Genomic DNA, 26921 nt, shown 5'->3' on the forward strand with positions numbered 1-26921 from the left:
AGTATAGTCCATTTATACTATTATTTTATAACCTGATCATATTTTTTGTTTGTAAAACCTGAATATGCAATGCCACCATTAACTATAGCTGTCAGATAAATGTAGTGGGTTGGAAGTATAAAGTAGCATAAAATGGAAATACTCAAAAGTACAGTACTTGAGTAAATGTAAATGTTAGTGAAAGTTACTTTTCACCACTGAAAATCAATATTTTCTTCTATACATAGACAACATATCTATCCATACATCCATCAATAAACAAATGAGAGCAGACAAGCAGCCTGAAGTTTCTTTTTTCTGTGCATCTGTGCTTTTTATTGCAATAATACATCTGCATGTTGATATATATTTACACACACACACACACACACACACACACACACACACACATGTCAATGGTCAGAATAAACCAATAACTTTGGACAATAAGCACTGAACACATGACATGAGAAAACCCCCACAAATTAACCACCAACTGTCTAAACCTGGATTCAAATGCACACACACTTAAACACACGCATGCTCACATTCAGAAGCCACACACTCACACACGCTCTTACACACTGGACACATGCAGCGTTTAGTTCCCCACGCATGCGCACGAGCGGACACAGACTCGAGTTCCCGCTGAGATGAGTACTAAAGGTCGATGTTAAAAGTGCAGAATATTTTTTGAATCTTTAACACTGATGATGCCATAGCTACACTAGCTAGACTGAACTGTACTGCACGCAACACAGACAGACAGGCCAACAATCCAACATTTACTTTCACTATTACAGCAACCTGGTAAAGTCAACATCTCCGGAGCAATAGGGAAGAAGAATTATACTGATATAGTATGAAATAGACTTAAGACTGATCATTTAAATTATTCTCGTGGTATACTGCAATTTGTCTATATATACTATTTACAGAACATGAACAAGTTACATACTGTATATTTAAAGGGTTTACATTTACACATGGAACAGCTTCTTTTTTACAGCCACAACATATTCACTAAAAGCCTCTCAGATTCACATCTTAAATATTCAAAGGGCTTCGGGGGTTTGTGTCACTTCTGGATGTATTCTGATTCTACTGCTTGTGTTTGTGAGGATACATATCACACTAACAATAACTATCTTTAGCAAGACAAGAGATATGCAACAAATACAACAAATGCTATAGCTAAAAACATACATGGCTTTTTTTTTACGCACGATGCACAAAACAGCACTTTTTACAATCACCTATTGCAGTTTCTTTACAGATAACAGATTTTTAACAGTAGGACTTCCAGTAGTTTGCTGTGATGTGTCAATTAGAGAAGTTGATGATGATGAGTGGGAGGACGGTGATACAGTGATGTTGCCTACGTAAGTAAACATGCTGAGATAAAGTGTTCCTCTCTTTGACCAGGTGTGTATTTAGATTGATAGACAGATGGATGGATCTCGTCGTCTTCGCCTCCTCCTCCTCTTCCTCATTTCGTCCTATGGGTGGCTTGTTGATGGCGAGATGTACGCTTCCTTCCTCCCTCCAGCCCCTCTACTCATAGAAGCTGCGATCACTAGAAGAAGCAGAAGGGAGACAAGAGTTTCAGTTTCCTGTTGGTTGTGCTGCGTTACCCTCCCCCACGTATTCCTATTTAAGAGGGGCCCCCTTTTTTTTTTTGCAACCCTCAACAAACTCCGCTTTACTCACACAACACCAGCACAAGGCTGGGCGGTGTCTTGAGTGAAACAAAAAATGCCGAGCAGGATATAACGGGCTATAAAACAAGAAGAGAGCCACAACATAAAACCATCACTCATCAACCTTTTGAGACTACTGCAGTCTTGATTCTGTGTATGCAGGGTTGACTAGAACAGCTTTATTGCCATAATACCATGGCAAAATAGTGTTAAAACGGTTCATTGTAGCCCTGAATGCTTTCACTCCAGCCATCTACTCTGGGATTTCCACCAGGGGATGACCAGGCTAGGGTCGCACCAGCTATTTGTAAATTCAGTACTAAACTTGCGTGTAAAGTCTTTCTTTAATTCTTAGAATAATTTCATTTACTAAATCGGATTGCAGCCATAAAACTCAAGAAATGTCTCATGCCGTGTTCACGTCTTATGGATTGCAGACAATAAATGAGAGAGATTACCATGTTAATGACTTTGTAAGTGAATACTGCGTGTTGATAATATAACACAATATTCATTAAATGAGTTTAATAACATCGAACGATGGACTGTAGCTGACATGAGCATCCATGTTAGTTTATTTTTCAGGCCCTTCCTGTATTATTAAGACTCAAGTTGGACATATCGGAGCTTTTGGGAAAATTGGAGTCTCCCAATTGTAATTAAGACTTGGATTTTGACGTGAATGCTATTTACAAGTCGGAAACTCATAATTATGATAACCCCAATATAACGTGAACACGGCATCAGCTAGTCAAGACTTCAGCGCCATCCAATTAAAAGCAGCCATGTTGACAGGAAGTCACTGTAATTGTAGTATAACTGCAAAAAATGGGGCCTGGCGATATATTAAACTTATATTAAATGTGTGTTTCAGAGTTAGCAGCATTCATGCAGTTAAGAATGAGCGGGAAATATCCGAATATGCTAACCTAACTCATGCTATTTAGTCAACTGTAGGAGCAGGCTTACAAGTTCCACAATTCCATGTAAAAATCCATTTTGCTAATGAAAGAGAGGTGAAGATGGAAGAGCAAAGGGCAGGTTAAAGACATTTTAAGCGAGACTATTTAACTTAATAACACACTTTTTCTCTTACAAATTACAAGATGAATTCATAAGAAAAAAAAAGCACTGGCGCTCTGTTCAGTGCCCTCAATGCTTTTGCCGATACAACTTGTCTCGGTCTGATATATGACCAGTAGCTTATGGTAGCTAATGTTAGCAAACTTTATATAGCTATTGCTTATTGTAACTGATACTACTGAGTTCATTCGCTGACGTGATAACTCTTCTCTCTTAGCATTCACCATTGTCATGTAAATGTCACTCAGTGTTAGCCAAAGTTACATGGTCTCGCTTTAAACTTTGAAATTAATGATACGTGAATTGTGCAAAATGACAAATTTGTACCCTCAGTGTAAATGTTTTATATGTAAAATGTACTGTACAGACTAAAACACAATTAAAACACTTATTTGAAGCTACTACTACAATCAAAATCCTAGAGCAGTGGGAAAATAAATGTGTAAATGCTAATCTAATAGCTAACTGGCAAGCTACAGGTTTTATATTGCTAATCTTCAGGCAGTAGTCTCATTGCTTTGCTGTTGACCTTACCAGTGCACAGCAAGAGGGACCGACAGCTTAAATGCGGATTTGATCGCCTTCATTCAACCTGGTGATTGCAAAATAAAGCCGTTAAGGTCAAGAGTTGGTGAGAAGAGTTCACTGATTGTTAGCCTTCTTCTGCACTGTTAGGACAATGGGGACATCTTCTCTGTGTGTGCAGTGTGGAAATACAAGACTGGAGTCTTCAAAATCAATTTATGGAAATAACAATATACCAAGGGCATAGGTTTTTATATGGATGCTTGCGATAGCGGCCGGGGTTCAAATCCAACCCGTGGCCCTTTGCTGCATGTAACCCCCCCTCCCACACATTTCCTGTCTCTCTTCAGCTGTTCCTATCAAATAAAGGCAACCACCCCCCCCCCAAAAAAAAAACAATCTAAAAAAAAAAAAAGAATTTTCCCTTCATTATTTGAACTTGTTCGCATTATCTTTGGAGTGAAGTCATATTAGAGAATTCCGATGTGCCCTCCCAGAGGCTACGCCAAATTATTGGACGAGATACATGTGACTTTTGCTTAGCTGTTGTTTCAGAACCATGGACAGCGCTGAGAGAGAGAGAGAGAGAGAGAGAGAGAGAGAGAGAGAGAGACCTACGCCCTTGCAATATACTGACACATTGTGGTCTAAAGAAAACAAGCTGACAGGGTAATAGAAGGAGAAACAAAAATGGATGAAGATGAGAATAAAAGAAGAGGGTTTGAGTTGATGGAGGCTGTTGACAAGCAATGAAAATGAATGTGATTGGTACAGAACGGTTGTACTCACGCCCCCTCGTCTCTGAGCAGAGACAGGAACTTGCTCACTCTGTAATCTGGGTCCATCTAGAGACAGTAAAAGAAAGCAGAGGGAGAAAGAGATTGAACAGTCTGTTGACAGTAGAAACAAACAGTAGTACAAATAATTTGCAAAAGTCAATATGGGGCCTTGTAGTCGCATCAGAAATCTCCCAGCTGCCACAGCTGGTGCCATTATGGAGGCTGACTAGAGCACAAATAAATAAATATCCCCCGTAGTCCAGATGGAGGCGGACTGTTCTAAAATGTTAATTATGATTGGCACGTTGAACGCCTGAATTCTGCACATGCATGTTCATAAAGTACAGTACAGACTTGAAAGATGCTTAGATGTCAGAGTGGAGATAACACTGAAAGTGTTAAGACATCAGAGGATAAAAGTATTCTTCTTCCTGAACATCATCATCCTCGTGGCAGGGGGCCGGAGAGTTAGCTTTGGCCCAAGCTGACGCTTGACTCACCTTAAAGGAATAGTTCCACGTTTTGGGAGATACGCTTATTTGCTTTCTTGCCGAGAGTTCGATGAGAAGACTGATACCACTCTCACATCTGTCTGGTAAAAATATGGCTACCGTTTTCTTTCAGCAACCCAAAAAATGTATTCAAAATGACCATGTAATTTCCTGTTTCTTCTGGTTCTCTATGTATGTCTATTGTCTTTACATCGATTGCCTAACATCTCACACATCAACCATCCAGTGTGTCACATCACAGCTTATGCATGGTGGCTTATGAGCTGTTACTATCGTCACTGCTTTGGCAAGACTCCTGTTACCTGCAGTGACATCTCGATGAGCACGAGGAGTTTCTTGATGCCGATCCAGACTCGCTTCCCTTTGAGCTGTTGGGCGATGCTGGCCCGCTCTTTATTTGAGAAGCTCCCCAGCAGCTACAAAGACAACAAAGACATTAGAAAGGTGGATATATTCAATCCTACCTTCAAAACCTCCAACTAAAAAGCAAAACAAAGAAAGACCGCTGGTGAAAATATTCTTTTAATTATGTTTAAACCATTTTTTCAGTACCTATAATGAATATGTTTTTCTCTCCACATACACCAAGGTTACAGAGTTGGATCTTTCAAAGCTGTGTGTGTGCATGAATGTGCGCTCTTGAGAATGGGGTATGGTTATGTATAATTTACCGCATTCATCTGTGTGTCCTTGTATGAGTGCCTTCAAGCAACCAAATGTGAACACCTGTGAGTGTGTGCATGTGTGTGTGTGTGTGTTAATACCTCTAAAGCGTCGACTAGCTGCTCCCCAGTAGAAATGTTGGGGATGTGGATGGTGGTGCTGAAGGCGTCCAACATCTCCATCTCCTGCAGCACGTCCTTCCTGCTAGTGGTGCCGATGATGAGGAGCTTCCGACCCTGCAGGAGGAAAAAATGGCTTGTTTTGTCCTTTGTTAATTACATCACATGGCAAATTCTCCAGTTCAAAAATGTAATACTCATGAGTATCGGCAGCTATAACCAGAGGCACAGTGTAGATTTTTATCTCAGCAGATTTTTTTGAGATAAACATAAAAATCCTGTTCCAGCTTTCTATCTAGGACTCCAGCTAAATTAAATTATGTGTTGATGCAGTAAAACGATAAAAGAAAATGAGCACAGAAACAGGAAATAAAAATGTTAAGGAGAAAACCAAAACAAAAAGATAAAATAATATGGGGTAATATTTTGTTATTGCCTGATTATTACGTGTTATACAATTGTCATCTTAAAGGAAAGTGAATATTTTGGGAAATTTGCTTTGTTGATACCACTCTGGTATCTGTCCCTTAAATATGAAGCTACTGCCAGCAGCCGGTTAGCTTAGCTTAGAAACAGCTAGCCTGGCTACTGCTCCTTGCCAAAACGTAGTCAGTCTTTCTAACTCCACACCCCCAGATTCTTTTCATTTTAAAACTTGAAGTCTTCATCCCCAACCGAGACTGAGTGGAGTTCCTCTTTAAAATATAGCTATGTCTTCTTGCAACCCCTCGTCACAGGTTGCAAATGTCACATGGAGGTGTCCTGTTCAACCAAAGAGCAATTGTTTCATTTTTAAATTATTATTACTTTAAATTATAAAATAATTCAGTAACTCAGAAAAATTAACATATATAATAATATATTTATTCTGCGTTTCAAATCTGTTTACCCATGCCCCCTCAGATTTATCTTGAGACCCCATGGGGGTAAACTACAGTGTGTATTCATGGTAATGAAGGAACATGTCACCCAGTGCAACAGTGCGGCTCATTGATGTGTTTTTAATAGTTTTTAGACAACAATGGAGCTCTATGGCAAAGAGGAATAAGATATATTAGGTTTTGGATACACACACAATACATATTAGTGTTCATTATTGGTTTTGGTCTTTTCATGGGATTTGTTGATTTGATGAATAGTATGTACCAATATGTATACAGATTGCAGATGAACACTGACCTTTGGCGGAGCTTTCTTCAGCAACACCAGTAGAGCCTGAAGTACCAGGTTGGAGAAACGAGGCCCAATGGGGACGTAGTCCAGCAGACGCTCAATGTCATCCACCACCACACAGCTGAGCTGTGACTTATAAGCATCATCAAAGAACTGAATCAGAGGAAGGAAGAAAGGGAGGGAGGGAGGGAGAGAGAGAGAGGGACAAATGAATGAAGAAATGGACAAAGGAAAAAGGCAGGGAGGATGCAGGATTGCATTAATGAATGGAAAAAACAAAGAGAGGAGTCAGTGGTCAAAGGGAAGGAGTAATTAGACAGATTAAATAGTTCCATAAGCCATTGTTTAAATGCAAATGGTTCATTGTTTGTTGACACACTTAACACAGCACTTACCTTTTTGATTGCCTGGCACTTGGAGATCTCTGAGTATCCAATCATCTTGTCTGGAGAGCAGATCTTAATGAAGGGGAACTGCGAGTCCTCTGAAATCTTAGCTGCCAAGGCCGTCTTTCCACTGTGGGGTGGACCTGGGGGCGTGTGTGTCGAGAGGAGAGGAGGGGTACAATTTACTGCCTGCGTGTGTTTGTACACAAACATTTCTGGCAGCTACACAGCTCCCCCCCTCACTCCCATTTTGGTCAGTTAGACCGTATTTCCCTGATTCTCCTGCCTACTTACATCCAGCTGATAAAAAGAGCAGAGCCCAAAGGATTCTAAAGCACAGTACCCACCAAAGCCACAGCCTGTTCCCTCTGCTGCCGTCTGGAAAGAGATACAGAAGTATCCACTGTCGTACCACCAGACTACAGAGCAGCTTCTTCCCTCAGGCTGTGAGATTACTAAATTCATCCTCAGCACTCCACCATGTAAAAAACTTCATTTCTATGACTTATTATTTCTATAACTTATTATTTATTCACTGATCTGCTATATATAATTTTTGTTTTTTGAGTAGCATAAAGGGAACTACAAAACAAAATCTCATCATACAGCCCTGTGTTGTAAAATTACCAATAAATCTATCTTGTATCTTGTATTTGTGTGTGTAGCTATTCAGTGGGGTGAAAGCTGGGGTGTCGTTTGATTTAGTGCAAATAAGTTAATTTTCTCTATTTGAATGCACTTTACTTTAAGGAAAATTCTGGTTTATAACCTGGCGTATTTCCCATAAATGTGGTTATTGAGGCTCTATGGGTCATGCTAACTTTGCACTCCATTGTTTTGAGATTCAGGGAAATGAAGACTCTGGCAAAACAACGCATACAAGCTGCACAAGCCTCCTGCAGTTTTCCAAATCAACATGGTTTTTACATGAATCATTTCAAACGCTTGTCTCTGAGTCTGACCGAACGTAAACACAGAAATTAGCCGCCTGGAACGGCCATGGACGGCTAACTGCATAGGGATCTACATCAGGAGGCTGTGGATATTTCCTGTGGAGGCATCAATCTCCTGGCTGTGGAGATTATGTGTGTTCGTGCTACAGAAGTAATAGCAAACATGATAAAGTTGTTTGTGCCTGCACGTTTCCACACTGTGTAGTTTTCTCTATTTGAATGGTGTAAATCTCACTGGTCTGGAATATCAGCAATTTTGGCAAAACTATGATAACACCAGACTTGAGTTTAATAACCTCTTTTATTATACTTATATGGTGAATTAAGTGTATGTTTTAGTGTATGTAGTTTAATTTTTGTGTGTGTTTCTGATTTCTTACCCTCCAATAAGACAGTCACCAGTGGTGTGCGATCACTGTTCTTGGTCTGCTGTACCAGCAGCTCGCCATCATCCAGGACATGAGTGACTGGGTCACCCCATTTGATGATGCCGTTCATGATGTAGCTGGAGTAATCCTCCTGGTTTGTACCAAATGCCTGGATAAAAACATGAAGAAGTGTTACGAACTGTGTTTTGCCTTTTCATATTGCAGGATTATACTGTATTCTGCAGTTAGGAACACACACTCTAAAAAGACCTGGTACATACAGGTTTTATGTCATTGTTGAGGGATCCCTTGAAGTCATCTCTGGTGACCTGCAGCTTCTCTGCCCTCTCCATGTCCACTTCCACTGTAGATGTGGCCTGGAAAAGAATATACACATACAACTGCATCAAGCCAATGTCAAGCTTAAGGGGCACTCCAGCGATTTTACACACCAAGCTCAGTTTACTCGTCATGAGGAGTACTACTCACCCTGTGAAAACAATTTTATGTCTTCTGTGGCTCTGAAGGTAGTACTTCAAAATAAATCTGATGATGCCATGACTTTTTATACAGAAGTGGGCATTTAGGGGGCAGGGGGAGTCTAATAAAAGATACTTACTGTGATTGGAGTGATTTTGGACACGGCCTAAAAGTCAGGATATCCCGGCCTCTGCTGCTTGGATTTTGAATATTCCGTTTTTAATCAGTCTCTTGTGAGTCCCCCAACTTTATGGAAGTGCAATACTGAATCACTGGAGTCCCCCTTTAACAGTGCAATAGTGGTCTTTGCCCTCTCCATATATATTATTATATTAGCTAGGAATGCCTTAGACTACTCAAAAATGCCATCAATTGACACTGGTACTATACAGTATATCTTTTATTTCTTTATGAAAAATAAAAAAAGGAAATTGGAAACTATTTGAGTCTTTTGTTGTTGCTTGTATGTCTACAGGTTTTCAACATATCACGAATGGATCAAGGAGAGTGTCAGTGATCCAGGGATATCAGAACCATGTTGATGGGACATCCTGAGCCTTAGTGACATAGACAAATGTATTGTAAGAGGGACACAAAAAATTTAGCCTGACAAAACAATTTTAACTCAGGTTCTTTCAACTACATCTTATAGCCTTCATCAGGGAATGGAGTGTGCTTATTTGTCATAGAGCTGGTTCAGTTAGGTCACGTGATGACAACTGAACCCACACAATGGCCACTGAACTAATTCCACTTGCTGATGAAAGCTGTGAGATGTGGATGAAAGCTCCAGAAAAAGCGATAAGTACTCCTTGAGTTAAGATTATTTTGTCAAACGGCTATTCCCAAGGTCAAGAATGAACTTTCAAGCTAACAAAAAGCTCATTTTCATGGCTTTTGTCACTCCAATTGTTTTGCTTTTTTTAATGGAATTAATATATTTCAAAATTTTACCTCCCTGGTTCCCATCATGCTTTGGGTGAGTATAATGTTGCCCTAGAGTCAGCCAGTTTTCTGTGGGCTACACTGGCAGCCCGCTATGACCTGTAAGGCGAGGGTCACATTACTGTTGGGGGGTAGCCAAGCTAGCAGTACCGCTAGCAAGCTAATCTGCTAGCATGTTTACTGCCTGCTGACCACTACTGATTGTGCGAACTGTTTTGTGGGTTCGAACATGTTATTTTTAACATGTAAGTTTTTATTTTTAAAAATGTTACAGTGGACACATTTCAGTAGGAATTGATTCTCTAAACTGTGTTTGTTGGTTTCTCACTACAGTAACATCCCAACCCTAATGCAAGCTTTGTGTATTGGAAAGCGCCAAGTGACCTTGATGTGTCGGTTCATGGCAGTGGACTGAGCGGCCCTGACCAGCCCCTCCAGCTCGGCACCGCTGTAGTTCTTAGTTTCGGCTGCCAGTTCCTTGATGTCAACATCGGGAGCCAGCAAGTTGAAGCTTCGCATCTTGTTGGTGTGGATGGTCAGGATCTGGACACGCCCCTTCTCATCAGGCAGACCTGGAGGTTAGATGATGAGGCAGCGAGGGATAGAGGAAGAAGGGTGGAAGGAAAAGATGGACAGGAGCATGGAAAGGAAAGAAATTTGTGTTGAAAGGTCAAGGGAAGAGAGGTTGAGGTAGAGTTGATATGAAAGAATAGAAGGAGTGAGAAAAGAAGGAGTGAGGGAAGCAGAGAGGAAGGATGTGAAGGAGCAGAGGAGATAATGAACATGTAAAAGGGAAAATGAGTAATATGGCACTAATATGGGTGTGAATATTCACACATTCTCTGTAACACACTCAATTCAATTCAACTCCATGTGTTTCAGTATATAAAGATTAAAAAAAGAAAATTCCTTTATGACAAGCGGTTAGCAGTTGGTTTTAGACAAGCAGCAGCAGAGTTTTGCTAATTATGGAGGCCCGAAACTGACAAAATAGTAAAAGGCTATCAGACAAGTCAAAAATAGAACTGAATACATCAATAAAGAATATTATCAGTTGTGGTCCTTGATGAGAACAAGAGACATGCACTTGAAGATAATGTTAAGAAAACAGAAGCATGGTGTATGTGAGCTAAGTAGCATTAGCTAGAATGCAGTACAGTATATAGATAATTAACATTACATGGCTGGTGTAGTTTTATGATGAAAGTTAGCCTCAGCTAGGTAGCTAGCTGAAAGGGCTGGTGCTCCGTGCATTTAGCTACTGTACCAGTATTTTCAACAAACTCTGAACCAATCACTGCTCTGGACGTACATGGACACACCCATCTCATTATCATATAAGCATTAGGAGAACTGGAAATGTGGTGAGGAAAATGGCCTTGTTGCTTGGGGAAAGTAGGGAATCGATACAAGATTAAATGTGTTCCAAGACCAAAAAAAATTGGAAAATAAAGGAGAAAATAAAATGAGCAAGTGAGAAGAATTAAGTTTTAATTTATTTTATCAACTGATAAAAACTATTTTTTTTTACCAACTAATTGGTTAATAAAAATGAGCTATAAAGCTAATGTTATATTTTTTACTTGTCTGATAACATTTTACTACATTTTGTCAGTGTCAGGGCCCCACAGCTAAGCTCTTCTTGTGGAAGGAAAGGTAAGACTAGACTTTTTGAAGTCTTCTGTCATTGTCCTCTGTCTTCTGTTTTTTATGGCAGCCCAATTAAATGGGCAACTGGTGATCATTTTTGTTATCCTGTTATATTCTAAAACCCCAAGTAAACAATATATAAAACGTCTCACTCACACATTTCAGAAGGCTCCATGAGAAACTACCTAACATAAAAGGTTACATTTCAGCATTTTGAAGTCATGGATAGGGATGAGTTGAGTTGTTTCTAAAGAAAAAAGAGAGAACAGAGAACAGAGAGAGAGAGAGAGAGAGAGAGAGAGAGAGAGAGAGAGAAGGGGTCCTATAACACTCACTAATTTCCATCTTGACCTCAAACCTGCCAGGCCGCATCAGGGCGTCGTCTATCAGGTCAGGCCTGTTGGTCATACCTGGGGAGAAAGAGAGAGAATGGCAGGAAGGAGGGAGGGCAGAATTAAGCTGACTGATAGTCACTGTATGAAATTCATTTATAGGAAGTTGTCACAGTGACTCTGTGCATGTGTTCAAATAAATTATGTTGATATTGTTTAATATGTATACCTCTATATAGTAATCATCCTTAACCAAAATTAAAATATTGCATATTCTGGAGACAAAGGGTATTTTCGTCACTGCAATTATTAAAAATCTTTTTTTTTTTTGCAAATAAAAGTTGAAAATAAAAAAGGAAACAGTAGTGACACGAATCTGATCAAAACAGGTTTTCTTTAAAGCCGACAACGGGACTCACGCCAGAATCACTCATACGAAGAGATTTGTTCTTAAGTTGCGTGTACGAGGGATTTAAGAGAATTTGTTGCATTCACCAATTTTCTCGTACTTTTAATAAACGTAGTGCAAAAAAGTCACATTCTGTTCACAACGTCATCATCAGCATGGCTTGCCAATTTACAGAGAAGTTTGACAACTTTTAAATTTAATTATTTGATTGGCATATTTGGCACGGCAACTAAGGAAAATTCTTTCAGCTTCTGGTCCGTCCAGTATCTAACTTCATGTCAAACTATTCACTCTATTTCTTTCCCAGTACAGTGCTGCTCTAATGACATGTCATTGGCAGTTTCTCAATATTTTCTAGCCAAGTGTTTTGGCTCACGACTTCTGTGAATGAAACTTGCCAAATAGACAATTGACAAATAGAGCAGAACGGGCAGCCTTTTAGGGGCGTGGATTATGCTAATGCTCACATCTCTAGAGCGCACGCCTACTTATGAACTCATCAAGTTGAAGTCGATTTGGTGAATCTGACTTGAAAGACGGTTTAAGATAAGAATACAAAAATGTTCTTACATGAGGCCCGTTGTTTCCGAGCCAAAGCTGTCAGTAGACTGTATTTTTGTTGATATTTAGTCTTTTTAAGGTTTGCCATCTTCATACCTAAATTCAGAAGATGGCCGACAAATTAAAGGAAAAACCAACATAAAGTGACTTAGTAAGGCCCCTCCAGGGCAGCTCCAATGCTCCAATATCTAACCCATTTCACAAAAGCGATTTGCAAGCACTGCTTACACCCAGATCGAAAACTGTGGCAGCGTCACGTTTCACAAATGATTGTCACTTGCAAATTGCAGAGTCCTTCAGGGTGTCCTCTTGCGTGCTCATGCATGGGTTCGCAAGTATGCTGTTTGATCTGATTAGTGGAATGTGTGTGAGACGGGCCCCTGCTATTCAATCAGTATAATGTAAAGCTGGTGAGGATGATATATGGGTTGAATTCAGTTCCCTCTGACGCTACTGACCGATGACCAGGATGTTGTTAAGTTGCTCCACACCGTCAATCTTAGACAGGAGTTGGTTGACCACAGTGTCGTGCACGCCCGTGCTGCTGGCGCCCGTGCCTCTCTGCTTGCAGATGGCATCCAGCTCATCAAAGATGATGATATGGAGGCCGCTGTTGGCTCCAAGCTGGAGGCAGGTCGAGTTTAAAAATGATCAATTCAGTTGTGTTTTTTTTTAATTTAACATAGAAAAGTACACTGAGCGCCTCTCACCCTCTTCTGCTCGTCCTCTGCATCGGCGAACAGTTTGCGGATGTTGGCCTCAGACTCTCCTACGTACTTGTTAAGGATCTCTGGGCCGTTGACGACCTTCGGCTCGCGGGCGTTGAGCATCTTGCCAATCTGCCTGGCCATCAGTGTTTTACCACAGCCTGGAGGCCCAAACAGCAAGATGCCCTTCACATGCTTACACCCTGGAACAAAGAAAGCAGGGAGGGATGCCAAACGCCAAAAGGAAGAGATGGAGAGGGTAGAAAAAAATGGAAGGATTAGGGGAAATGAAGAGTGCAAGATTTAGAAAGGAGGAATGCAAGAAAGAAAGGAAGAAGTCAGAGGAAAAAGCAGGGACGAAGCAGGAGAGGAGGGGAAAAGGACATTGGAAGGTTATTTTATGTTATAGAATAGTTTTATGCACACAAATTCAGAGGGAGAAGAAACCAGATTAATAGAAAAATGTATTGTCTGCGTGTGTGTGTGTGTGTGTGTGTATGAGAAAAAAATAGCTGCTGTTGTACTGTGACTAACCATATTTCCTCCATTGTATTACTGTATATTGCATTTTGCTACTGCAGGGAATACACAGTATACAAAATTACTAGCACGGTTGGATTTTCCAAACCAAATGTTTGATCCATAAAATTAAGTTTTTTTTTAACTATGGTTACATTCACTTCTTGGTTGAAAAAACTATTAATTTACAGTACAACTTAAAAGCAAACGAAAGTACCTGCATAAATACAGAGAAAAACAGAGACATGATGACAAATTGTCTCGTAATGATGAGCCAATAAAAGGATGGTGGATGTAGAGTAAAACTCAGCACAAAAAATAACCAAAAAAACCCCAACAATCTGGCATGGTAAAAATATGAAAAGTGAGAAAAAAGATAGAGGATAGAGGGGGTTTCTCACCCATTTGCTCCACAATGTCTGGAGGGAAGACTCGGGAAGCAAAGGCTCTGCGGAAAATGTCGGAGAATTCCTTGTCCAGACCTCCAATTCCCATCTTCTCAAAGTTCCACTCTGGGTTGATGATTGTCTGTCGTGACTCCTTGGTCTTTGCCTTACCTTTAAAATAAAAAAAGGTAACAAATCAAAGCAAATCACAGATATATATTTTAAAGCAAGTGACTCCAAGAGGATGGCGTAAGGTATTTGTAAAACAAAAACCATGTTTCAGGACATTGTCAGATGGAAAATAAAAGGGGATTTCTGAGGAGCTCAATAATGAATTAAAAACCATAAAATAAAAGCCAAGTTTGGTCTATAATTCTTTTTTGGCCTTTTTCTTAGCAGGCAGGGGAGTGGAGACTTAGGAAGTGACTTGTGGATGATGATGCATTTGTGAGAGAATACTGTAATGTGTTCTTACTGCCATCCTGTGGAGGAAATAGATAAGGGACCATTCCATGATGGCTCCATGGCCCTCATATTGTTAATGCAATCCATGATGGTTGTACAGCATTGAAATATCTCAGGTTTTAAAAACTTTCCTTCATGTTACATTTCTAAAATCATGCAAAGAAAAACTGAGGAAAAAGAGGTTCTGATCAGATTTACTCCCTTTATTTAGTGACCTATTTTCCTTCTATTAGCCCCTCAGAATCCAGATACTGAGGTCAATAAGGTTTTGGGAAATATCATCTACCTGAAGGGAGAAATAAGGAACGTACCAACCAGCGTGAGGGATGAACTCTCTGCCTTCTCAAAAATCACCTGGCTGTTGCCCACCATCAGCCCGCTGTCGATCTGTCAGAGAAGCAGAGTTACAGTCAGTCTGTACGACATTCAGAGAAGTGGACTTCTTTCATTAGCTTCCTACATTTAGCCACAAGCCAGCCATAAGCCACAATCTTAATGATAAAATTGTGTTGTATTGTGTTTTATTCATCTATCCTCCATGAGAGATCGCTTGTGAATCAAACACTTTGGCAAATACAAGATTTGGAGCGCATTTCCCCTACTGTTTTACTTTTGTATGTGTTGTAGTACTTGATGACTTTCTCCTAATGTTTGTGTTTCTGTGTCTTTGGGTTTTGTAGTACTTGATGAATTTCTGAAGTTGTGTTTTGTTATTTTTAGCAGATCTGAATTGGAAGCAAATTTCTCTTAATGTTTGTGTTTTTACTATTGTATGCGCATCTGTTGCATTTTTAGGTGCATTTCTCTCAATGCTTGCGCTTTTGCTGGTGAATGTGTTTTGTCCCATTTAACAATGTATGTCCCTGTTATGCTTCTATCCCCTTGATTCATTATGAGCAACGCCTGACTGCACCAGAAATCCAGATTATATCCAGACCATTACATTTCTCAAAAGCAATTAATTAGAGTTTAATTATGGGGGGTTAGTTCAGTTTACAAGTAACAGGAATGGAGCAGAGATATAATGAAATGTAAGAACAATCAACAAAATCCCACTGGTGCGAGATTTGAGTCACACTGAGAATCCTAACTGAAAGGAATCACTAAAAGTACGAGCTTTCAGTAGCAGCGTTTAAAAAAGAAAAGAAAGACAAACCCGCTATCTGAACAGGACAGTGCAGATGACTCATTTCAATAAAAGCCTAATTTGAGAAATGTTTGTAAATGGGGACACTGTGAACTTTTGATTTTACTAGTTTCGATGATAAATCTCAAACCACATGAACCACAAGCTGTGCATGCGGTCAGGTACCTTCTGTTTCTTTCCAGAGGCTGGTTCTCCTCTGAGGATGCTGGCATCCATGGCCTCGATATCCTTCACCATCAAGCCAAACAGTTTGTCACAGAAACTAAACACCAGCTGAGAGACGGAGAAAAGCAAGAGGATGATCAAAAAACGTACAGAACAACATCAAAGAGCAAAGAAAAAAGGGAAATGTATGTGTACCTCCACACTTTGTATTTTTATATGAATGTTTGTGCGTGTGAGCGTGGATATTTTGAGGCATGTGAACCTGCTGGGTAACAGAGAAGGCCTGGTTGTTGAACTGTTGGATAAACTCTGCGGCCATCTTGTCTGAGTCGTAGGGAGAGGAGTCGGTACTCTTCTTTTGCAGGAAGTCAATTTCGATTGTCATGGTGCCGATGCACTGCTTGGACTTGTCAAAGTTGTAGTTGGACACTGAGGGGACAGACGGGCAAATTGCAAAGTTCACAATTCTTTGGATGGACCGACAGTATGGACCACAACAGAAAAGCAAAAAGCAACTGAACAGAACATATGAGATAAATAAATGCAACATCCTAGACTAGACTAGCACACATTACATTGTATTAGAGTAGGACAGACTATAATAGAATTTGCTCTTTTAATGATGAAGAGTGCACTCTTTTCGTGTGTCTGTTCACGGCATCTATTGACTTAAATGTGCAAATGTCATAGAGAAAAAAAATGTCAGGTGATGTATAAAGAGCAACAAAGTCCACGTAGGGATGAGGTCGGCGTGGACGGACCTTCACCCAGGAGACCGCTGTTTGTGTCCTCTGTGAAACCAAAAGTCAACGTTGACTTATTTTAACTTACGTATGTATGTAAGTTAACTTACGCAGCGTATTTAACACTAGTTAAATACGTACGTACGTAACGTAACTTAACTTACGTAACTAACGTACTTAACCTAACTAAGCAGTTTTGGTACCTAACGGCGACCATTTCATTATTATTGTTACCATGACAGCGAAGGTCACCTGACTATTGTTACCATGACACGAAAATTACCTGACGAAGGTCACCTGACTTTTTTCTTTCCTGCACGTCCAAAACTCATAAAATGCGCCATCTCTAACGGCGTTAAATGACGAAGAGGCGATAAGCTTAAAATTAGTAGACATAAGGTGTAGAATGTCCTTAAAAGTGGCATGCTATTTATACGCCATCCCATGATATCACGTTGGTCTAGGGGCATGTGGCCGGGGAACAGGGAGTGCAGGGCAGGCTATGTGTCCAGCATGTATGCATGAGAGTAGTGGAATGAAGAGGTGACAATATGCAGGTCACATTATCAAGGTGGAACCAGAGTAGACAGGCTACAAACACCAGCGATGTAAAATGTCAATTTCAAAGTGAAAATGCTAACTAAAGAATCCGCCATCACGTTAGATCCGTTAGATTAAGACAGGGCGATTTGTATGAGATAGAAGAAACCCTCCTGCTCTGTTATCCCTCAGCCTGTCTGTCATGTTATTTTCCACTATAGTAGCAGGGGTAGCTGTGTAGAAACGGCTGATGGCGTCTCTCTTGCTCTCTCTCCTTGACTGTCCCTTCACTTCCCTGTTGTTTTCCTTCTGTCTGTCCATTTACAATAATGCATTTTCGTCAATGTTAAGCGTTGTTTTGTTGGCAGTCATCCATGCCGAATTTACCTGAGGACCCTCTTGATTTATAAAACATCTAAAATAAGCGAGTTCACTATGTGAGTGCTTTTGTGCATCAACAGGAAACGAAACTGTAGGATTTATGAATGAAGGTTGGTGAGTTGGTGAGAAATCACTGCTCATTAATGCCCTCTCTCATCCCACACTGCATACTCATCAGGTCGGTTTCTCATACCCCCCCTGCCGGCGTTCTGTATTTCCCTTTTACGGGGTTCTGGTTTTAACACCAGTAAGCTGGAAACATTGAAAAGTCAGCCGGAGATGGCGTTTCAATCATCTCATGGAGCTAACATTAGCTTAATTAGCTAGCCAGCTAAGGATAAAATACTTTGTCACAGTTGTTATTTCAGCCAGTAAACTCGACCGTCGGCAGTTAGAAATGAGAAGCCTGCTCATTTCATGGACCCGTTGTTTTAGAAAATACTAAGAATTTCAAGTAGTAATGTGCCATTGTTATCGCTGTGTACAGCATATGTGCAGAAAACAGAAAGCTTTGCAACAGTAACTAAGGAGGCTGGGGCTTAGCAAATGGCAATTACAGTAAAAGAGCTATATGTTCTGTTTGTATAGTTAACCATTATTTGCAATCAAATAGAGAATGTTATACCTTCCACCTCCTGGCCAATGGAGAGACCGGCCCATTTCCTCTACAAGAGAGATAAGGGAAAGCGAGATAAGGGAAAGACTGAGCATCGAGCCAACAACTAGTAATTAACAATGGGCGTGTGAGTGCTTGTGTGTGTGTACCTGCGGCAGGCTGAAGGCGATGCTTCCAGGTGCCACAGTGTGGTGGGTCTTGACTGTGAACACAAACTTGTGGTTGGGTGTGGTCTTCACAGTCACATGTCTGCAGAGAGGGGAAACAGTTGAACCCCTGTTATTACATGTGGTATCATTTCTGGCTAGCACATGACATGTCATTAATGTAACGACTATACTGTATGCAATGTAACGCTGCTAACTCATCTTAAACAAATTAAAACCCTTGCATCTTCTTTGACCTTTCACTGCATGATATGTTCTTTTCTACTCTATTTTGTGCTTTAATCTCAACTTTTATTTTCATCTACATTTTACTCTTGTTTTTTTTCTGCCATGCATTCTTCCTCTGTAACTGCCCTGTTTATTTCTTTGTACCTTTCTGTGACATGTTAATGTTATACCTCCATTTGTTGGCCATGGTGTGGCTAATGTTTTAGCAAACAATTGCCTTTTACACATCCAGCAGCCATGGAGCTACATTAGCATTCATTTAGAGTTGTGTTTCTGGCCACCTGATAAATATAAGTCCAATATTCAGTCTCCTTTTTGCTCTAGTTTGGTTTCCACCAACTCTTGAGGGAACTATGTGCCTCTTTAGCTGCTAAATGCTCCACTTTGTTCAGCAGCTAGTTGCTGAGGTTTGGTTTCTGGGTAGACAGATGCCTGCAGAAAGACCAAGGGAATTATTGTTGATTAAAAATATTGGTTACTGCAGCTTTAATTCATTCATTTAAATACACCACTGATATTTTACAGTACTCTAGGTGACATCTGAGACCATGCAGCACTATTTAATTGCCCAATTTCATAGGAGCATTATTGAAGAGTTGTGATTGGTTAATCTCCGATGGTAACTAGGATAACAATACCTTCTTGTCACATAGGCCACCCTGGTTCAAACATTTAACAAGGCTGATCAAGAAAGTTTGCTACAAGTCTACCATCAGGTAAAAACAGATTTTGAATAAAAACATCTTCTAATGTTGATGCTTAGGAATGCATTACATTACATTATTGCAGTGGGTATTTAACACCTCATTTTAGAGATGTTACCTTGTTGGTAGGCTATTATAGAAGTCATGACTTTAAAGATACAATATATTGCCAGCAGACTATGAATTGCTGCATATACTGATTACCAGAAAATCCTATTCCTGACTGAAAAGTGCATGCACAGTATACTATTGGCGGCACCAACATTACTGCTTGGTGGCACTGAATGATAAAGACAAGGCTGCAGTTGCCACGGCAGTAAAAATGTAGGACAAACTCAGGTTACACATTTATTTTGAGATTTAAACTAAAAACAAGTATAAGGTATGCTTTTATTGTTTTGAATAAGCAATACTGTACCTAGTTCTTAAAATGATAACAGGTCATTTTGGTGGGAAACTAATGTGTGCATGAAAATCTATGCTATGACCCAATAGTATCTGACCCTTTATTTCATTTAGAGGGCCAACTGCGATGATGCAGATATGGCAGTAAAATAACTTACTGCATGAATCGCTGTATTTCACATGTTAGTCACCCCAAATGGCAGCAAAAGGTAACTGTTTGAATTTTCAGTACAAGGTGACATTAATAAACCAACCTTGTGCTGCATTAGTTTATGGCTGAATGTAATAAGTTAGAAGTGGGAAGTATCGTACATAATTACCAACAATGCATTTGATCTGACAAGTCGGGAAATCTTGGATACCCACTGTAACTTTTTTTGGTTTCTCTTTGACCCATATGGACAATAACCCTTGATTGAGAGCAAAAGTATAACAGGCTAAAGACCTCCCAAAACACGGACTTAAAGTTATGATAAGATTTTCATTATTATAACATTTTTTGATATTATTAATGGTCTGAATTTTCTGCAATAGACATTTAATATATCTACATTCTGTAATTGCGTCTCTAAATAGTATTTTTCATTGTTGCTGGCGGAGTCCGCCATTCCTGTGCTGGAAAACGCTCAAATGGGTCATTTTTAAAGGCAAAAACAAACAATGTATTTTGTCAGTTAGTTTCGAGGACTTCTTAAAGCTTAAAGTTAAAGTACTAAAGTTAAAGACTTATTTTATTTTTTCCTTGTGGTGGATTGAAAAATCAAGACTTACAGCTTATTCCACAAACGTTATTAAAACCATGTTACTTGGTGAGTGAGGCTGGTCTATTTTTACAGCAAATTCTTGCAGCTTTAATTATCATTATTACAATATCCAGCAAAACAATCATGACTATCACACACTGCAAGTTGTGCAGCCTCATATCAGGCTATTGACTGTGGCCTTCTGGAAGAATGATGGGTGGGTGGATGGATAGGTGAAAAATGATTGGAGAGATGGCCGGGTGTGCGCCTGCATTAACAAACGCAACGGTGAACAGGTGATAATGACTACTCACTGTCCTGACTGCAGATCCTTCTCGCTCACCACGGCACAATTAGTCAGCGACAGCTCATCTGTCGGGCATCGCGCCGCTTGCATAGTCTGTGAAGAGAAAGACAGAGGAGGTGGACTATGCTTTAGCCTTTATTTATTGCTGAACACGAACTCTGAGCATGCAAAACATCAGATCGAGGAGAAAAATTAACACTGAAGTGTGACAAAAACCCACTTCTACCAAACCTGTTGCACAACTGGCATAAAGATCAGTAGTTCTAAATTGTTGCTATCGTTTGAGATGCTATTTGAACATATGAGATCTGTATCCTACATTGGGCTGAGGGTTGTATTCTGGCTGGTAAGACAATCATTATGTGTGTTGTCTCAGCTTATTTGTCACTTCACACACCAAGCAACATTATTCACTCTGTGCACTAACAAAACACTCAACATATGGATTAGCGTCTAGCCGGGGCCCCTTGTTATGTTTCAGATGTCTGTGAGTTGTGTACGTTTCACCAAAGAGACATTTCACCTCTAAACTTCTCAGATGCTTTCATTTAAATAAGTGTTCATGGCCCAAAGAGGTAAATTATACAATACTTCAAAAAAGCAAAGATTACAGAAAAAAAAACAAAATTATGAATACAAATTTGTGTAGCATACCTTTTTTTTTTCTTTTCTACCACATTAATCATCTCATGACCCCTAAAATTTATCTGGTGATCCTTTGGAGGGGCCTGAGCCCTAGATTGGGAACCACTGCACTAAACTGTATGTAAAGTAGTTCAAACTAGCTCCACCTTGAGCGGCTACAATGGTAAAACACTGCTAACACATAGATGCACCAGTATTAATAATCTAATAATGTCATCTGTGATAATACGGTCGATTTTTTGAGTATGTTTACTTTTGATACTTTACGCATATTTTGCTGATAATACTGCTGTACTTTCACTTACTGTAAGTGGATTTTGCATGTAGGATTTTTACTTCTAATGGAGTAATTTTAGATGAGTGTAGACCTATTGTGACTTTTACCTAAGTAAAGGATCTGAATACTTCTTCCAGAGATAAATCAGTACTGCAAGAACAGTGGTGAAGTTTTCACCTCGGTTCTCTAATTAGAAAGGTGAGAATTGTTCATGTGAACCCTGGCCTACATCCCCAAATAATCTCTTGACATCAGCACTTAAAGAAAAGACAATATTGTAAAGTATCAGGACTATATTCTGGTTAATTGCAAAGCTAGATTCTGCATTTGCAGCCTGCCAAATAGGCAGTAAGCTGCTTCAGGAAAAAGAGAAGCAGCAATGCCCGAAGAGAAAATGAATCACCGTATCTGACACTTTATTCTAAAGCGAGTGAAGAATCGATTCTGGCAACCTTTCAGCATTACCAAAGGAGGTGATAAAGCAAAGATGTGATATGGCTGTTTTATGAGCACTGTAATCACCAGATGGTCAGAGACAGACAGATAATATTTGGGATCTTTTGATGTCTAAAGATGTAAAAAAAAAAAAAAAAAAAAAGCCAAATTGTTCAGCTTTATCTGACTCAGGCTGGACATAATGGACATAAAGCAGGAAAAGCCACTTGTGCACCAAAGTCCATGCTTTTTTATTACGTGTTCTCTGTCATTTCCTTTTACCCTGACTTCCCATTACAAAATTCAACAATGTCATTTGAGCCTGTAATTCTTCTATCTTTTGGGAGTCTCCCACTATGTTACAGGTATAGTGAGACAGGTTTAAAGATTTTTCTGGTTATGTTACATTTTTACCAGGGACACACTGACATGCTCTCGTTTCAACACAAATTGAAAAGCCTTTGTAGTACAACCATCTCTGCAGCACAGAAGAAAGGTACAAAAAACAGTCGTGGAGTTCAGCAGATAGAGAAATTCCAATGCACATCACTGCAGCCTGCGCAAATGAAGTGGTAACCATGGTAACTGCATTAAGCAATCAGGCAGAGCCTCTGACAATAAATCAGGCTTTACTGCTGGCTTTTTTAGTCCCTCAGAGGCAGCTAAAGTTACTCTGCCACAAATTGTTTTAAGTCATTTGTTCAGACCTGCTCTCGCTGTGGACACTGACACGTTACTAATTCAAAAAAGTGGATTTAGTGTTAAGTGACTCTTTAAAGAGCTGTTGAGCCAACTTGAAAGAAATATTGCCCTAGTTTCAATAGTGAGGTCTACTTGCTGTTGCATGTGGCTAAAAAGGTTTTCCTGCAGTACAGACTGCTGTTTAGCCTAGGTTTTTATGTTTTTGATGTTCTTTATGTATTTTATTTCTGTGCTTTACTTCTGTTCTGAGAGGGTTTGTCTTAATAGTAGTAAAGGTGTCTTTAATTCCCATCTGCCCACCTTAAAGGGACAGTTCACCCCAAAATCAAAAATACATATTCTTCCTCTTACCTGTAGTGCTATTTATCCATTTAGATTGTTTTGGTGTGGGTTGAATATAATGGGAGTATATAGCACTCGGCTTGTGGTGCTCAAAGCGGCCAAAAAAAAAATACATTTAAAAAATCATGACCCGGTTACTCAAGATAATCCACAGATTTGTTGTGAGCAGTTTCAGGTGGGAACTATTTCCTTTCTACCGATAGTTCCTACACGAAACTGCTCACAACAAGGTCTGTATAGTCTGGATAAGGTAAGAGGAAAAATAGGTATTTCTGATCCAGGAAGTATGCAGAGTAACCACTCCTTCTCCAGCACAGTTGAGTGTTGTTTGCTGTGTTTGCACCTTGCGCCTCATCTTTAGTTTTGTGTGTTTCACCAACCTCTTGAGTGAGAGTGAACCAAAGCAGTACATTTGTGGGCCCGGAAAACAAAAACGATGAGAAGAAACAAGCTCTGTAAAGCAGAGGGGAGCTGTAGATTCAGGTGATAATTTTCTGCAGATTCATAACTGCAGGTGACCCCTTTCCATGTGTTTTTACATTGTCATTTGATACATAGTTATTCTAAAAATATTGATTATAGCCACTTTAAATAATTCCTACCATTTGTTTGCAACAGCAGATGTATGTGACCATCTCAGAGTCAGGTACGAATCATGTAACCTAGCTGGGAAGGTATCAACTTTCCTACTGTGGTTTTGTACAGTATGTGTTAATCCATAACCAGCTGGCATATAAACAAATATCCACCACTGTCAGAGCATTCTGAAACTTGTAAAGCTGCAGCCTCTGCCAGCTAGTTGCTAACTTTAAGATCAGCATTTATCCAAATGTCTGCCAAATCCATTGGTAAATTCTAAGGATTCTTTGCGTGAAGAACAAACAGACAAATAATGAGCTTACTGTTGACTACAACACTGGTAACAAGATGTTCATGTGGTTTTCTATCCTTTTTACAGCCACCAGAATGTATTTCAGTGTATATACTATTGCAAAATGAGATAATGTAGCAAACTAGATGTGAGATTTGAAGCAGCTTTTATTTCTCCGTCATTACTTATCTTCCTATAAAGTAAACCACCTGTTGATGACAGAAAAACTCTCATCAATTATCAGTCCCTTGTAAAAGGAGACAAAAATCTAAATGATCACTGCATCCCGAGGTATTAAGCTTAGTTACGCAGAAAGAGATACAGCGACATAATATTTTGTACACCAACTGTATTTCTATGTAAGAAAATGAGAAGACAGCAGATATAGAGAGGAACTGGGAGAATAGGGACAGAGAGACAAACTGGTAGAAAACCCTGCAGTGCTGGCATCGTGCCCACATCACCTGCTCCCCTGTAGCCTGGCCAGACGAGGTGAAACAGAGCAAGACTGGTGTGTCAGAAAAGCCTTGAAGGGCATTTCCCTCATAATAAATGTCAATTGTTTCCCTTCTTGTTTAGTCGTGTTTATTTGCCCAAAGAGGATGTCATCATGGTCACTGGATAGATATTTGATCCTAATGTTTAGACTTTTAATAGCAAATAGAATCATTCATTGCTCTTATATCAAACATCATGTATAGCAGGGCTGAAATACAACACGGGCCATACAATCCAATACAACAGCACAACAAACTACAGCCTCAAACATTATACCTCTTGTTTTGAAATGTGAATTCCATGTCCACTTAAATAATGTCTGAGATGAGATGAGATATGCCCATTTTAGTTCAATAATATAATAATAACTGCTAATAATACATAATAATTGTAATCAAAGCTATCTTTAAAGGTTAAAGATAGCTTTAAGTTACAACCAAGCGGCAAACTCAGGGGCTGAAAAATGAAGTCGCGATTCCTCAAATGGCCACTTGAGGCTGGCTCCAAAAGCGAGTCAATTTCCATAAGCCCCCATGTTAAAATTCCCAACATTATATTAAGACTTAAAGTTATGCGCAATTAAGGACGTGAGTGGCAGGTGGGTGCCGTCACAGGTGGCTGGTTTAGACTCTAAACTATAGACCTGATGATTGTAAGTCTTATGTTCACTCTCCTTTTAGCTCTGTTCTGCTCTGAGGGAAATTTCTGGCTCTTTAGCTGCTATGCTAAATGCCCCACTATGTTCACCAGCAGGTAGCATGTGGGTTTATCAGAGCTTTTTTTTTTTGTTGTTGCTAAAAACAGCTACCTGTTAGCTGGAAACAAGGTTGATGAGAGCGGTGAAAGTGAACCAAAACAGTAAAGTTGCGGGCTGTTAAACCAAAACAAAAGAAACTACAACGCTCCGCAAAGCTAAGAGGGGCACTGCAGTCTGGTGATAATTCTCTGTGAGTTCATCACTACGAGCGACCCCTTTTTACATTACACACAGTAAATTAATCCATTGTTAATACAATAATATTGATTAGTTTCACATTTGATTGCATTACCAGCTAATTAGTCAAAGGTCCTCAGGAACATTTTCAACAAGATATCCATATGGTCATTCAGAATATGGCAATTCAGTGTTGAATGACCATATGGATATAGTTTTAACTGGTCTCTACAATCTGACACGGCAGCGGCGGATGGCCGCCCACCATTGAGTCTGGTTCTGCCCAAGGTTTCTGCTTCTTAAAGGAAGTTTTTCCTTGCCACTGTCGCCAAATGCTTGCTCATGGTGGGATTTGTTGGGTCTCTGTAATAAATTATTATGAAGAGTACAGTCTAGACCTGCTCTATAGGAAAAGCACAATGAGATAACTTCTGTTATGAATTGGAGCTATATAAATAAAACTGAATTGAATTGAATATTAAAGATATCTATGCATTTTTTTCAGCATTTCATGCATTATACAGGACATCAATTCTTAATTATTAGGACTTATTCGCTCCTTGCATGTATCAGGACAAAAAATTCAATTCACACATTTCTTGAGCAACTGTCAATCCAAATGGTCTTATTAAAAGCTACTCTGACTTGTTCAAATGTAATTGCAGGTATCTTGAATACTCTAAATGTTCACAGTGTAAGTATGACTCATCGAAATTAATTAGCAAATATTATTAAGGACAATCGAGAAAAATCCTTTTCTGTTGAAAAGGTTGTGCCATAAACTGGGGAATGAAAAACAAGTCCCCTTGTGGAACAGAATACTAATGTGATACATGATGAAAAACATTTTGCGGTAATGGAGATGGGAAGTGTTGCTTTCAGCAGGGACAGCAAAGTGGCAAAAAGAATCTATATGGATGACAGAGAGGGTAGTAAAGAGCAAATGCATCATGAATACAAATACAATATTGCCATGTTATTTGCAAACTGCATCCCACAGGCTACCCTAGAAAGCATCTGGGTAACCTAGAAACCAGTGAATTTCAAGCCTCATTACATGGTTTATTTAAAACCCAAAGCAGTGACATTTGAAATGCCTGTACGGCATGCATGATCCAGTTAGAATTGTACACTATATGTTTGTTGAGAAATACAGTTTTTGACGGCCAATCTTTTAAATGTTTCCCTCTCAAAGAAATCAAATATAAAAGCTTATGGTCTTTTCAACCCCACTACACCAACAGTGCAACCGCATTTATATTTAAACATACAGTATCAAGCTTTAACATCAGAATCAACTCTTGTAGAAGTAAACCTGGGATGTGGTAGGCAATCACTTTGTGTGATCTGGTCTCAAATAATCTCAAACAGAAATTG

General features: G+C 39.6%; 1 protein-coding gene across 4 annotated transcripts in view; it reads right to left on the bottom strand.

Annotated features, from left to right (window-relative positions):
- Positions 1–282: 282 nt before the first annotated feature.
- Positions 283–26921, bottom strand: part of LOC122868409 (vesicle-fusing ATPase) — a 42443-nt gene continuing 15804 nt past the window's right edge. For 2 of the 4 annotated variants that reach the window (XM_044180325.1, XM_044180327.1), the window contains 20 exons: positions 20848–20933; positions 18436–18535; positions 18296–18335; positions 16269–16435; positions 16007–16114; positions 15006–15081; positions 14245–14400; positions 13328–13527; positions 13076–13241; positions 11651–11725; positions 10050–10237; positions 8522–8617; positions 8253–8409; positions 6929–7062; positions 6540–6686; positions 5343–5477; positions 4881–4994; positions 4077–4132; positions 3297–3354; positions 283–1555 (listed from right to left, as the gene is read on the bottom strand). In XM_044180325.1, coding sequence (XP_044036260.1) covers positions 3324–3354; positions 4077–4132; positions 4881–4994; positions 5343–5477; positions 6540–6686; positions 6929–7062; positions 8253–8409; positions 8522–8617; positions 10050–10237; positions 11651–11725; positions 13076–13241; positions 13328–13527; positions 14245–14400; positions 15006–15081; positions 16007–16114; positions 16269–16435; positions 18296–18335; positions 18436–18535; positions 20848–20933 — 2232 coding nt within the window. In that variant the 3' untranslated portion in view covers positions 283–1555; positions 3297–3323. Of the gene's footprint in view, positions 1556–3296; positions 3355–4072; positions 4133–4880; positions 4995–5342; positions 5478–6539; positions 6687–6928; positions 7063–8252; positions 8410–8521; positions 8618–10049; positions 10238–11650; positions 11726–13075; positions 13242–13327; positions 13528–14244; positions 14401–15005; positions 15082–16006; positions 16115–16268; positions 16436–18295; positions 18336–18435; positions 18536–20847; positions 20934–26921 lie in introns of those variants that run through there. The other 2 variants (XM_044180326.1, XM_044180328.1) reach the window with 2 other exon arrangements.

Source organism: Siniperca chuatsi, linkage group LG21 (assembly GCF_020085105.1).
Source record: "Siniperca chuatsi isolate FFG_IHB_CAS linkage group LG21, ASM2008510v1, whole genome shotgun sequence".
NCBI lineage: Eukaryota > Metazoa > Chordata > Actinopteri > Centrarchiformes > Sinipercidae > Siniperca > Siniperca chuatsi.